Source organism: Sus scrofa, chromosome 17, assembly GCF_054392235.1.
Source record: "Sus scrofa isolate SSC_HxYL_T2T_F1_AM1 chromosome 17, Sscrofa_HxYL_maternal_Yorkshire_Landrace_v2.0, whole genome shotgun sequence".
Taxonomy (NCBI): Eukaryota; Metazoa; Chordata; class Mammalia; order Artiodactyla; family Suidae; genus Sus; species Sus scrofa.
The window spans coordinates 26,806,330-26,820,494 of record NC_139399.1 but is presented as its reverse complement, the minus strand read 5'-3'; the positions used below and the strand labels follow the sequence as shown (position 1 = coordinate 26,820,494).

Sequence of the window (14,165 nt, the reverse complement as noted above, 5' to 3'; positions counted from 1 at the left end):
TGCTAACATGACAGTCAGAGTCAAACATAATTGCCATCTCTACAAAGCAGAAATTTTATCCCCAAATCAAAGTGTTCTGTGCCTACCTTTTAAGGACAAGGGACTGGATCTCGTGAATTCTGCATTTGACGGCCTGTGCTGTTTACGAACTTCTAAGTACTCCTTCACTCTCGAATCAATGGTTTCTCTTAACAGTAAACAGACTTCCTAAAGTAAATCCAAAAATTAGATATAACTTTCTAATTGAATGCAATTCCAAAAAAAGGTCAATATCATCTATATTAAAGCCCCAAACCATTTCATTTTGTTCACTTTTTAATAAGCTATGAATGATGAATGGAATGTTACATGGGCTCATGGCAAACACTGCAGATTTAAATTTGCCTTTGAGGTTTGTCTGAAACCACGATGCTGGTTCACTCTGTGATCTAAGAAAGACATTTCACTTCTCTCTGCCTCAGTTTCACATTTCCAAAAGGAAGATAAAAAACACTTCAGTGTAAAAAATTGGGGTGATGAAGTGACAAAACCAGAGAGGTAAAGACCATTTTCGTGTAAATATCAACCAGTCAGACTGTGATAAATAGATGTCAGAGCCCATGTGGGCTGGAGCCCCAGAGACGTACATGCCCAGGGTGGCTGGGCAGGGACCATGGACAGGGAGGAGCCAGTGCACAGAGGGAAGCCGGGCCCCAAACCAGTCCACAGGCGGCAGCCCCCCACGCTCTACGGTTTCTGATGGGAATCCAAGGCACACTGTCACCAGATCTTCCAATCTGTTTAAGAGGAGCTGGAGACAGGGATTTTTATACAAAAATGTCCCAGTTTTCAAACTTGGTTCAAAAAACTTTTAACATCTGGAGTTCCTGTCATGGCTCAGCTGTTAAAGGACCTGACTAGCATTCATGAGGATGTGGGTTCGATCCCTGGCTTCGTTCAGTGGGTTAAAAATCCAGCGTTGCCATGAACTGTGGTGTAGGTTGTAGACTTGGCTTGGATCCCGCGTTGCTGTGGCTGTGGTGTAGGCTAGCGGCTACAGCTCCGATTGAACCCCTAGCTTGGGAACCTCCATATGCCACGGGTGAGGCCCCAAAAAGACAGAAAAAAGACCAAACAAACAAACAAACAAAAACTTTTAACATCTAAGCACCATCATTCATTAACTTCTAGCCTCAGGTTTACAAATCTGCTGAAAAGCACTGAGTGGTGGGTTGAGTAGAGCACTGGAAACCAGGAATCTGATTTTCCTTCCAAAGCTTATTGATGATATTGTATGTGCTTTTGTGACAACTGCATTATATTCACTAATTAATGGTGAAAATAACTTAACGTTGCTCAAAAGTTGATTAATATTTATTAGGCAGTGGAAACAAACGGTTTTAATGCAATGTCAACATCCCAAAACAACTAGCAAATTTCTGGAGCTGTTTTATATATTGGTGCTATTTATGAAAAGAAAAACAAAGCTTTCAAAGTCCAACCACACAATGGGATGACACTGCCCATTTGAGCTGCACTCCAGAAAAATGTAAGCTGACGTTGGAAAAAGAAAAAACTGCATACAAATCTTGACTTCTTAACTGAGATTAAGAACTGATGCATAAGGACGGGTAACTCTGGTTCAATTCCCAAAGACTCTGCAGAAGGCTGAGTTTTGAGGTCACCTCAAACCTGTTTCACTGGTTTCTCACAATGCCATCTCAGATTGATCTCTTGGAATCTTCATAAATTCAAAAGAGGGCCAAGTTGTAAGCTGCTTTGAAGGGCAATGAGAGCCAAACTTGTCTTTTGTTGCAAATGCATGTACTCCTCCAAGAGTATAGAAAACCTGTGACTTAAATCACAAAGAGGAGCTTCTGGATAAACTACAAACACTGGTTTCTTCTCTCCTGCCCTCATTTTGCAGCCCAAAGATGCAGTGGCTGGTGGAAGACAGCACTATCCGTTTACAGTTGAGGGTTTTGGCATTGTTCACACAACTGAAAGGCAGCTTTGCCTCATACTGTTGTTTTAACAATTTAAGGATTTTTGCTTCACATGCAGGGTTCAACTATGACTGAGCTAGAAAATATGTGAAGAGACATACATGGAAACAAGGACTGTGAAAATTTGGCCATAAATGCCCTATAAGGCCAGAACTAAAAATAGTATGACAAAAATAAAGCAGAGGCCTATACACACAAACTTTTCTCCCTATAGTTATGGGGCTTTCCTTGCATGAATCAGGTTGGACAAATGGAAGATAGATCGTGTGCCCTGTGGTCGAGATACCCTAGTAACGGACCACACAACATTTGGCAAAGCATCCTCTTCAGAACCAGGGCAAGGCAAGACCAAGTCCCAGCCACACTGGACAGGGGGCGAGAAGACCGACTGACAATGAATGAGCACAAGAGATGCAACTGACACCTCTAGGCTCAGGCGGGTTCCCATGTGGCTCCCCAAGTTTACAAGTGGAACAATTTGAATTCAACTGTTTGGGTACAAAGACTACTCATGCTGGACTCACACTAAACATATGTTGCATACTTGTAATTAGTTCCTTTTTCTGAAAAGGAATGGGATGTTCTTAAGACTTGCACTCTGAGAAGAGATTGTTAAAATGCAATCAAATTGACTGCCCATGAAACTCCAATCTTGAGATGATCTAATGATTTTTTTAAAAAAAAAATGAAAAGTGTTCCTGCTGTGGCTCAGTGGTAACAAACACGACCAGTATCCATGAGGATGCAGGTTTGATCCCTGGCCCTGCTCTGTGGGTTAAGGATCTAGTGCTGCCATGAGCTGTGGCATAGGTCACAGACACGGCTGGGATCTGGTGTTGCTTTGGCTGTGGCATAAACCTGCAGCTGAAGCTCCAATTCGACCCCTAGCCTGGGAACTTCCATATGCTGCAGATGCCCTAAAAAAAAAAGAACAAAAAAACAAACAAAAAAGCAAGCAAGCAAGCATTGGGACACTGAACACAGGTCAAAGTCATATCCTCAACTAGCTTTTTTCCTTTTCTTACCTTCCCCCAATACACACACACACATTATCCAAGACCAACCTTTATGTTAGTGAATATATCCTAAAGGAACTACTTTAAGAAAAAGCTGCGAATTATCTGCTTTGCTTTGAGAGGAGAGCTCGGCTTGCTGGCATGGCCTGCGCTCTTGCAGCGCCAGTGCATGGGAGCTCTGCAGGTCCAATCGTGCTCTGAGCATCTTTGCTAAGTCACACCCTGTTTCCCATACGTGGGTACGAGGTGGAGCAGCAACGCAGCTGTGTGTGGCACCCTGGAAAAATCTAGCCTCATGCTTTGGAGAGGAGTGAGTCACATACTCACACGGCTTTATTGTAAAGCCCTTGCAAATCAACTGACTCTTGGCAAAACTATCTAAAGAGCAATACAAAAGGTCTAAGGCTGAGGTGGCAAAGCTGGAAGAGAATGGAGGAAAATCTGGGCCTGGGATGGTAGATCCTAGGATGCTCTTAATGTAAATCAAGCCTTTTGGGTGAGGTCCCCTCGGGTGCCTATTAGTCACTTGGGGGAAATGAATTAACTGTTTTGAATCATGGAGATGTGTGTTGAGAAGCCAAAGTTTAGAAGGACGTGAAGGTGAGTTGCAGGAGGAGATGCTGACCCACCAAAATGTTAAACCCTGAAAAGGACAGTCCACAGTTATTTTCCTGAATTTATCATTCACAATTTAACATTTGTAATTTATCATTTACCTGAATTCATCCCATCATATGGAGTCTTGTGCTTTCCTGTTTCTAGCTTCAGGTCACCAGGTTTATCTTTTGAAAAATTATGACAACAGTGTCCTGATATTATTATTTTTAGATTGGAAATCTGTTACTTGTAAAGTTTCTTTCTTTCTGTTTGCTTTTTAGGGCCATGCTCATGGCATATGGAAGTTCCTGGGCTAGAGGTCAAATTGGAGCTGCAGCTGCAGGCCTAAGCCATAGCCACAGCAACTTGGGATCCGAGCCACATTTGCGACCTACACCACAGCTCAGGGCAATGATGGATCCTTAACCCACTGAGAGAGTCCAAGGATTGAACCCACATCTTCATGGATACTAGTCGGGTTTGTTACCACTGAGCCACAAGGGAAACTTCCACTTGTAAATTTTCTTTTGGGAGATTTTTTTTCTTTTTCTAGTTATCTCTAAATGCTAATTGAAAATAGTTATCACAATAAAAGGGCAACAAAGTGGTACAAAAAGGTACCACTATTAGTAGTTTCTTTTTAACATACCACCTTTTAATAAAATTCATTTTTATTTCTAGCTCTAAAAAGTTAGAATATCACAGCAGACAGCAAGCGCTATAATATTCGGAAAGGTATGAAAAAGCCATGGCTCGCTAGCCTGCGCTCTTCTAAGCAGGGATCTGGAGAAGGAAGCTAAGCACATGATGAGAGCTAGATGCACCGTCTAGCCCTTGGCCACAGCACATTTGGGTGGGACCTCAGAAACTGAGGGCCAGGAGTGACTCAACAGTGTCTGGAAGAACACCTTCATCTATAGAGCAGGAGGCTGAGGCCCAACATCATGACCCAGTCACATGACCATTTGCTTTAGCGACTATTAGCTTAGTGACTAACCATGGAGAAAGAGGGCCATGGTCAACCATCTCTGCACCTGTCGTCAAAGGTGCATGCAGTACAGAAGAGGATTTGAGAAGGGTGAGAAAGACCAGCCTTATGTCAACCCCACACCTGCTCCGGGTGCACGTTTCATCCTTTATGACTAGTTAGGATCACAATCCCTGACTACCTGGAAAAGTCACAGCTGCTGCTTCTTTTTTCAATATTAAGAACCCCATCCTTCCAAACAAAGAGGTAGGAAATTTCTGGTTTAAATACCAGAGTAGCATATGAAATACACAGATGCGTCAGTTTCAGAAAAGGAGCGAGAACAAAGCAGGTGTGTATGTGTTGTTGCAAACACAATTTTTTCTTTTTTTTCTTTCTTTCTTTTCTTTTTTTTTTTTTTTGTCTTTTTACCATTTCTTGGGCCACTCCTGCAGCATATGGAGGTTCCCAGGCTAAGGGTCCAATCAGAGCTGTAGCCACTGGCCTATGCCAGAGCCACAGCAATGCAGGATTCGAGCCATGTATGCAACCTATACCACAGCTCATGGCAACGCCGGGTCCTTAACCCACTGAGCAAGGCCAGGGATCAAACCTGCAACCTCATGGTTCCTAGTCGGATTGTTAACCACTGAGCCACGATGGAAACTCCCGAACACAATTGCTTTTCAAGTGTTAAATATCACTCGAGATGTACTGTCTACTAATGAAAATGAAAGCAGGAAGGAGTTGATATTCCTTTTAAGAGCAGCTACTTGCATTTAAAATAGTGAAAAGTTATAAGGACCTACAGCACAGTACAGTATATTAAGATATTTATTATCTTATAATAACCCATAATGGAAAAGGATCTGAAAAAGAATATGTATGTATAACTGAATCACTATGCTATACAACTGAGACACTGCAAATCAACCATACTTCAATTAAAAAAATAGCATAAAGTTTTCTGGTACCTCTTTCTTCTGTTCGGAAAACCAGCTGGTATCTTTGTTTGAACCTTGCGGTAATATGTGAAGATCCACCAAGACAGCAAAATTCCCACACTGAAAGAAAGACATTAATGGCAGCGTTAGCTCATGCCCAGCAAACAATGAGAGACTATCTCACAAATTCCTATGTGGTTGCTCATGAGGAAAGAGCAACAAAGTTCACAACTGGACAGAAATGTTAATATAAGACAGGGTACAGGTCATAACCCCTATGTTTTTTAAGTTTAATATTCATAATAGGGAGTTCCCATCGTGGCTCAGTGGTTAACAAATCTGACTAGGAAGCATGAGGTTACGGGTTTGATCCCTGGCCTTGATCAGTGGGTTAAGGATCTGGCGTTGCCCTGAGCTGTGGTGTAGGTTGCAGACACGGCTCGGATCCCACGTTGCTGTGGTTCTGGTGTAGGCTGGCAGCTATGGCTCTGATTCGACTCCTAGCGTGGGAACTTCCATGTGCTGTGGGAGCGACCCAAGAAATGGAAAAAAATACAAAAAAAAAATTTATAATAGCAAGGGAGAATTTAATTTTAATCAGGATGGTAGAGATAAAATATCCATCTCTGGGGCTGCACCGTGAAGAGGAGGCCCAGAAATCCAGGAGCACTTGGAGGACAATTAAAACACTGAGAAGAGTTTAATAGGTCAGCCCTAGGCTTGCTCCAGAAAAGAATGATTCCTTGGACAGCCAGGGGGAATTCTTTATCAGGTAGGAGGAATAGATAGAAGCTACTGCATTTTTAGATGTACAAAAGAACTGGCTGGGATCATACATCTTGGACTAGAAACAGAAGCATAGATGAATGAAAAAGAACCAAGGAGAGAATTCCTGTTGTGGCTCAGTGGTAACGAACCCGACTAGTGTCCATGAGGATGCAGGTTTGATCCCTGGCCTTGCTCAGTGAGTTAAGGATCCAGCATTTCCATAAACTGTGGTGTAGGTCACAGACACAGCTTGGATCTGGCATTGCTGTGGCTGTGGCATAGGCTGGCAGCTGCAGCTCAGATTCAACCCTGAGCCTGGGAACTTCCATGTGCTGCAGGTGCGGCCCTAAAAAGTGAAGAAATAAAAAAAAAAAAGCAAAAAAAAAAAAAGAACCAAGGAGAGGAAGGTAGGTGCTTAATGATAGTTGTCAAAACTAAGTAAGTTTCAGGAGTTCCCTGGTGGCTTAGTGGGTTAAGGATCTGGCCTTGCCACTGCTGTGACTCTGCTGGTTCAATCCCTGGGGTGGAATTTCTGCATGTCGCAGGCATGCCCCCCCCCAAAAAAAAACAAACTAAATAAGTTGCATTCAAATATGCTACAAAGCCCATCTCCTTTCTTATTCTAGAGGCTAGTGCTGTCTAACATTTCAGGAAAAAAAAAGGAAATCTTCTATATCTGCACTGTTGAATAAGGACGTCCACAGCCATATATGGTTACTGAGTATGTGAAATATGGCTATTGTGCCTGAGAGCCTGGATGTTTAATCTTATTTCAATCTAATTTAAACAGCCAGATGTGGCTAGCAGCTGCATGGCATGGCTACAGACCTGTAAAAAGGTAGAGCCGCATAAATCCTTAAACCATAAGAGTAAAGTAATCTGAGAATTTCAAGATAATTGAACTGTACTTAGAAAGGCACTGTGGGCCAGTTTACAGTTAGCACGGAAAGTCAATCTGTACTTCTTGGGCTAAATCTTTTTGTTGTTTTGGTTTTTGTTTTGCTTTAATTCTGAATGACAATTCAATGGTGAAAGGAAAGTATTTTCAACCAATGCTGTGAGAATGCCAGATATAATAGGGAAAGAAAATAAACTTGATACCTACATCGTATCATACACAAAACCTGATCTGAGATGAATCACAGACCTAAACATAAAAAAAACCAAACCTATCTTCCTGACCTTGAAATAGGAAAAAATTTCTTAAACAGGATCCAGAAAGCATTAAGAAGGAAGAAAAAAATCATTACCTTAGACTTGACCAAAATTAAAAACTTTTGCTTGATCAAAAACAAAAACTTTTTGTGGCACAGTGGGTTAAGAATCTGACTGCAGTGGCCTGGGTTGCCGCAGAGGCGTGCGTTTGATCCCCAGCCTAGCACAGTGGGTTAAAGGATCAGGCATTGCCACACTTGCAGCTCAGATTCAATCCCTGGGAACTTCCATATGTCATGGGTGTGGTCATGAAAAAAAAAAAAATTTGCTCATCGAAAGACACCATTAATAAAATGGATATGCATGCCACATACTGGGAAAAAATATTCATACATGCCTATGTCTGACACAAAGGACTAGAATCTAAAATGTGTGAAAAACACTCCTACGAGTTGATGTTAAAGAAACAACCCAAGCTTGAACAGACACTTCACAATTAAGATAAATAATCGGCAAGTAAGCGCGTGGAAAAAAGTGTCCAACATCATTAGTCGTCAAGCAAATGCAAATTAACACTGAGAGACACAGCTAACTACACACCTACCACAACGACTACAGTGAAAAAGACTGATGCACACCAAATGTAGATGAAGATGGGAGCAATCCAAACACACACACTGCTAGTGGTTCAGCCACCTCAGCAAATGGTCTGTCAGTTTCCCATAGTTAAACACACACGGATTTACCACCCAAGCCAGCAATTCCACCTCAGGTATTTATTTACCCAAGAGGTAAAACAAATGTGCACACAAAGACATGTATACAAAGGTACGTGAAAGTTTTATTTGCAAGAGTGAAAATGGAAGACAATCCCACAGTCTCTCTACAGGAGACTAAAGAAAGTGTGGTAGGCGTTCCTGTCGTGGCTCAGTGGAAGTGAATCTGACTAGTATCCATGAGGACGCAGGTTCAATCCCTGGCCTCCCTCAGTGGGTTAAGGATCAGGCATTGCTGTGAGCTGTGGTGTAGGTCGCAGATGCAGCTCGGATCCCACATTACTGTGCCTGTGGTATAGGCCAGTGGCTGCAGCTCCAACTGGACCCCTATCCTGGGAAGCTCCATATGCCACGGTGCAACCCTAAAAAGACCAAAAAAAAAAAAAAAAGAAAAAAAAAGAAAGCATGGTACATTCATGCCACAGAATGCTCCTCACCAAGCCCAAAACAGACTAATCTCAACGTCGCTGCACTGAGCAAAGCCAGGCTAAAGTACGTCCTCTGTGATTCCATTGATACAAAGTTCTAGAAAAGCAAAATTAAATCTATGGTCAAAGTAATCAGAACAGTGCTTACCTATGGAGAAACTGATGGGAGAGCTTTGTGTGGTGATGAAAGTATTCTGTCTTGATAGACACTTAAGACCAGTTCATTCCCCTGTACATATGCTACATATCAATAATAAACAATTTTTAAAATATTTGTAAAAATACACTCATATTTGTTGACAGTTATTTAAGGTATAAGTTATGTCCCTGAAAATGTGCGGGTTTTAGGGTAGACCAAAGTGAACTTCCCTGGGTAATAAATTGTAAAGAATGATGAAAAATGGTTCTCCCACAACGTCAAACAGTGCAGTGTGACCCACGGAACTGCAGTTCAGTGTGTTGTAGCCAGCATTTTGTCTTAAGGAAAGAGAGTTGAAGAGAATATTGCAGTGGGAGAAAAAATATCAATGGTTATACCTTGGTCAAGTCTTGTTTTTTGAAAGTTATGAATGAGTATACTGATTATAATATAAAGCCTATTCCTTACTGTGGGTTGTGGTCAAAAATTTTTGAAAACCATATTCAAATATACTGTTATTCTAAGTTTCTTCACAAATGTTGATTATAGAGTTAACCTTTAAGGAGTATGCTGCCACCAGGTGGAGGTCTTATGCCACAACTACAGGATCTTAGCCAGGGGTTATTAACCTCTCGTGTGCCACGGACCTCTTCGATCAGTTGTGAAGCTGATGAAACCTGCTCGTAATAATGTTTTTAAATGCATGGAAACACAGTGCATAGGATTCGAAAGGAAAACCAATTATGCTGAAGTATGGGTATCCATATTTTAAAAAAAAATCTGTCATATAGTAATGGATGGACTTGTTCAATAAAGCACTGGCTCTCTTCAGATAGTGGTGAATCTAAAAACTACGATAAATCCAAAGTAGTGATAAGCATAAATTACATTTTCAGATATCTATCACACTATATGAAAAGAGTTGTGATTTCTAATGGTAACAAATATTGCTAATTTATTGTGTTCTGCATTTTTCATTCATAATAAAAACAAAATTTAGGAGTTTCTATTGTGGCCTAGAGGGTTAAGAACCTGACTAGTATGTGTGAGGATGCCCATTCGATCCCTTGCCTAGCTCTGCAGGTTAAGGATCCAGCATTGCCCTAAGCTCTGGTGTAGTTTGCAGATATGGCTTGGATCTGGCTTTGCTGTGGCTGTGGTATAGACCAGTGGCTACAGCTCCGATTTGACCCCTAGCATAGGAACTTTCATATGCCGCCAGTGTGGCCCTAATTTTTTTTTTTTTTCTTTTTAGGGCCACACCTGCAGCATATGGAGGTTCCCAGGCTAGGGGTCAAATCGGAGCTACAGCTGCCAGCCCATGCCACAGCCACAGCAACGCCAGATCCGAGCTGCACCTGTGAACTACATCACAGCTCATGGGCAACACCGGATCCTTAACCCACTGAGTGAGGCCAGGGATGGAACCCACAACCCCATGGTTCTTAGATTACTTTCTGCTGTGCCACAATGTGAACTCCCCTAATTTTTTAAAAGTTAAAAAAATAATTAGAACTTGATCAAAATAAAGATGTAACTTTTTTCCCATGCAAGTTCACCAACCCTCTGAATTCTATCATAAGCCTATTGAGATTGCAGGGATCCTGGAACAAAAGCCCCTCTAAAGAGGGGAGACATGCCTCACACATGTTCTGCTGGGTTTCCCCCCTTCATCATCAGCAATGATAATATTTTTAAATTAAAAAAAAATCGATGTTTGAACAACTTGAACTGGAACTACGTAATAGTAACTTTCTAAAAAAAATTGAATAGTAAGGTCCAATTTGACATTTTTTCATTGCTTGTAATTTTGATCCCAAAGTAGTCTGGTTGGTTCCAAGCAGACTTATTAAAATTTTTTGTTGTTGTTTTTGTTTTTTTTTTAATAAATCACTGAATCTTACTCTGGTGCTCAGACTTTCCTGGGCTTCCTGCCAGACTCCCCGAGCCCCTTCCCCCATGCCGGGGCTCTCCCTCTGCAGCCAGCCTTCTGAGTTCTCCAGCAAGAGTTCTCTCCAACTCCCACACTAATCAGAGGTATTTTGCCTGTCTAAAGTTCCCTGCCTCAAAGCTTTGCTTCTTTTCTCCCATGAGTAAACAGAAGTGGAAAAAAAAAAAAAGAAAGAAAGAAAGAAAACCACCTCTGACTGCTGCCAGCAGCATGCCCCGCCTCCCACTCCCCCTTAATTAGGCTATTTCTCTCCCAGAGCAACTCTCCAGCTCTTCCAAGCAAAGCAGCACAGCAGAGTGAGCATCACTGGGTTCTCAGGCCTGAGCTGCTCCTTTCACACAGGCCAGGTTACCTCTCTCACAGCCCAGGGGCTACTAGAGACAGCTCTGCATCCCATGCCCTGGGCTGGGGCCCATCCCAGCTTCCTCCCCTGGCTACACCCAGAGGTTTCGGTCAAAAACCTGGGAGTCACCCCAACTCCTCCCTCCCCCCCCCCCCCCCCCGCACCACCATCGGTCACCACGCCTGGTCGATTTCACTTCTTCAAGAGCAAAGCACACGCCTCCTCTCTGGTTCCCTAGCTCACGTCATCTCCCACTTGGAACATCAGAGCCACTTCTCTGAGCCCTAGATGAGTTCTTCAGGCCTCCATGAGAGCCACGTCTGCCACACAGATGGAATGCCCAGACCTCAAGCCCCTGACAAGGCCCTCCTCTGCTTCCAGCACCCTCCCCCACATGCTCTTTGCCCTGTGCTTTCAAAGCACCTGGATGCTTCTGTGCTCAGAAGGCTCCCACGGATCCTCGAACCCTAGTGGAGGCGTGGCCATTTCTGTGGAGCTTTTCTGAACAGTCTGTCACTCCCTCCTCCAGGTCAGCACAGATGATCCTGTGGTCACTCCTGCACTGAGCGGCTGCTCCATAGGGGCGTTCCCTGTTATACTGTCAGCTCCTGGGTACAGGGTCTACACCGGTACCCCTGTACCCTTGGAATCAGAGCAGAGCTGGCTCACAGTAAATGCCCATTGGTGAAGGGAAGGAAGGCAGGAACGAACAAGTGGCAGGACACCTGGGCCTTGTCTGCAAACTGGGGGCTCCAAGCCTGCTCTGGGGACAAGGTCATTCTGAGTGAGCCCAGGACACTGATGTGTCACAGAACTACTGTCTCCCTCCTTATTCTGGAGTGGCGACAACTATGTCATCACCAGTGACAACCACTCATTTTCCATATTTTGGAAAAAGCAAATTCAAGGATCCTAGGATTACCTCACCCCAAGCTCACTGCCAACTGAGCAAGTTGGTGATTTTTTCCTATCTCTTTCCAAAGAATTCCAAAGCCGAAACTTAACTATTACCAAGTCTTCAGCAGTGGGATATCTTGTCTAATTTTTTTTTGTCTTTTTAGGGCCACACCTGTGGCACATGGAAGTTCCCAGGCTAGGGGCTTGAAATGGAGATGCAGCTGCTGGCCTATGCCACAGCCACAGCAATACAGGATCTGAGCCTCATCTGCTACCTACACCGAAGCTTGAGGCAATGCTGGCTCCTTAACCCACTGAGCGAGGCCAGGGATCAAACTTGCATCCTCAGGGACACTATGTCAGGTTCTTAACCTGCTGAGTCACAATGGGAACTCTGTGTCTTGTTCTAATTTTACATGAAGTATAAAATGGAGGTGAAAATGCTAACACTTCTCATCCATGTAGATATCTCAGGTAGGTTCAGAGCTTCCTCACATTCATTCATTCATTCATGTATTCATTCATTCATGTATTCATTCATTCATGTATTCATTCATTCGTGTATTCATTCATTCATGTATTCATTCATTCGTGTACGTATTCATTCCCTGCTGAGTTTCACGTGTACCCTGGGCCAGACCCTGAAAGAGGGAGGTCAGCACAGCTGGAGGCTGTGCATCGTGCATGCCCAGGACCAGATGTAGCTGAAGGACAACTCTGCCTGAGGGAGGCCAGGGAGGAGGGCATGAGGTCTCACCTGCATCCCCAGGAAGCAAGGGTAGCTAGTGATGGAGAAAGAAAAACGCACCCACACAGGGAAAGAGGCCCAAATAGCAGGGAGTGCTCTGGTAAGGCAGAAACAGGCCTGGTCAGCAGATGAGGCAGCAGGCAGGGGGACTCAGAGCAGAGAAGAGCCCGGGTCAGGCGGAGGGAGGCTGGGGGTGGAAGTGACCAGGGCCAGGTGTACAGGTTTAAAGCAACCACAAGAGCCCAAACAAGAGGCAGCAGAAGGTGGTCCTGAGGTAAGAAGGAAAAGGCAGATTCGAGGGATACTCAGAAGACAGTCAAGAGGATATGGTTGGGTGCGGGGGCGTGGGGGGCAAGGGGGGGCAAGGATGAACAGTTTCTTTTCTTTTTTTCTTTTAAGGGCCACACCTGAGGCATATAGAATTTCCCAGGCTAGGGGTCAACCTATACCACAGCCACAGCAACGCCAGATCCGAGCCGCACCTGTGACCTACACTGTAGCTCACGGCAATGCCAGATCCTTAACCCACTGAGTGAGGCCAGGGATCGAACCCGCATCCTCAGGGATTCTAGTCGGGTTTGTTACCACTGAGCCACAATGGGAACTCCAAGGATGGACAGTTTCAATTGTGCCCCCGGGGCTGCCTGCAGGCAGCTTCTCCATATGGGTCTGTTGAAATTGTCACTGGCATTATACAGGCACCTGGAATTAAGGATTTAAGGTAGCTTATAGTAACAGGGCAAAGATTTTCAAGGGGGGAACAAGTAGGAAAAACAAAGCGTAAAAACAAAATGAGGCCAGCGATAAGGTCTGATAGGTCTGGACAAAAGCCCCACTGCGGGCCTGAGTCTCTGAAACATTCTACTCTCAGTTTGCTAGTTACGAACAGAACAAGCAAGAAGCCCAATCTGTGCTGAGGAGAATTCAGTCAATCCCAGCACCACACCTAGAAAAACATTTCTCCTGAAGATCTTCATGAAAAGACACAGCAATTATCTTCTTGGTGCATCAACTTTACCGAAAGGCTTTAACAAAATGTTAAATATTTTCATATCAAAACAAACTGCTTATATGGTAGAGCATGAAATTTAAAAGTCACATGCTTGTTCAAGAGGGAGCATGTTTAAAATACATACACCCAGGGAGTTCCTGCTGTGGCTCAGTGGTAATGAACCCAACTAGTATCCATGAGGACACGGGTTCGACCCCTGGGTTAAGGATCCAGCATTGCCTTGAGCTGTGGTGTATGTCACAGATGCTGTTTGGATCCCACGTGGTTGTGGTTGTGACTGTGGCTTTGGCGTAGGCCAGCGGCTACAGCTCTGTTTTGACCTCTAGCCTGGGAACTTTCATATGCCTCGGCAGGTGTGGCCCTAAAAAGACATAAAATCAAATTAAAATTAAATAACATTAAAACTAAATTAGAATTAAATAAAAATAAAATAATTACT

At 43.6% G+C, this 14,165-nt stretch overlaps 1 protein-coding gene across 1 annotated transcript in view; it reads right to left on the bottom strand.

Annotated features, from left to right (window-relative positions):
• Positions 1–14,165, bottom strand: part of SLX4IP (SLX4 interacting protein) — a 211,837-nt gene that overhangs the window by 70,493 nt on the left and 127,179 nt on the right. The window contains 2 exon segments of the mRNA XM_021078052.2: positions 87–207; positions 5,540–5,629. Coding sequence (XP_020933711.2) covers positions 87–207; positions 5,540–5,629 — 211 coding nt within the window.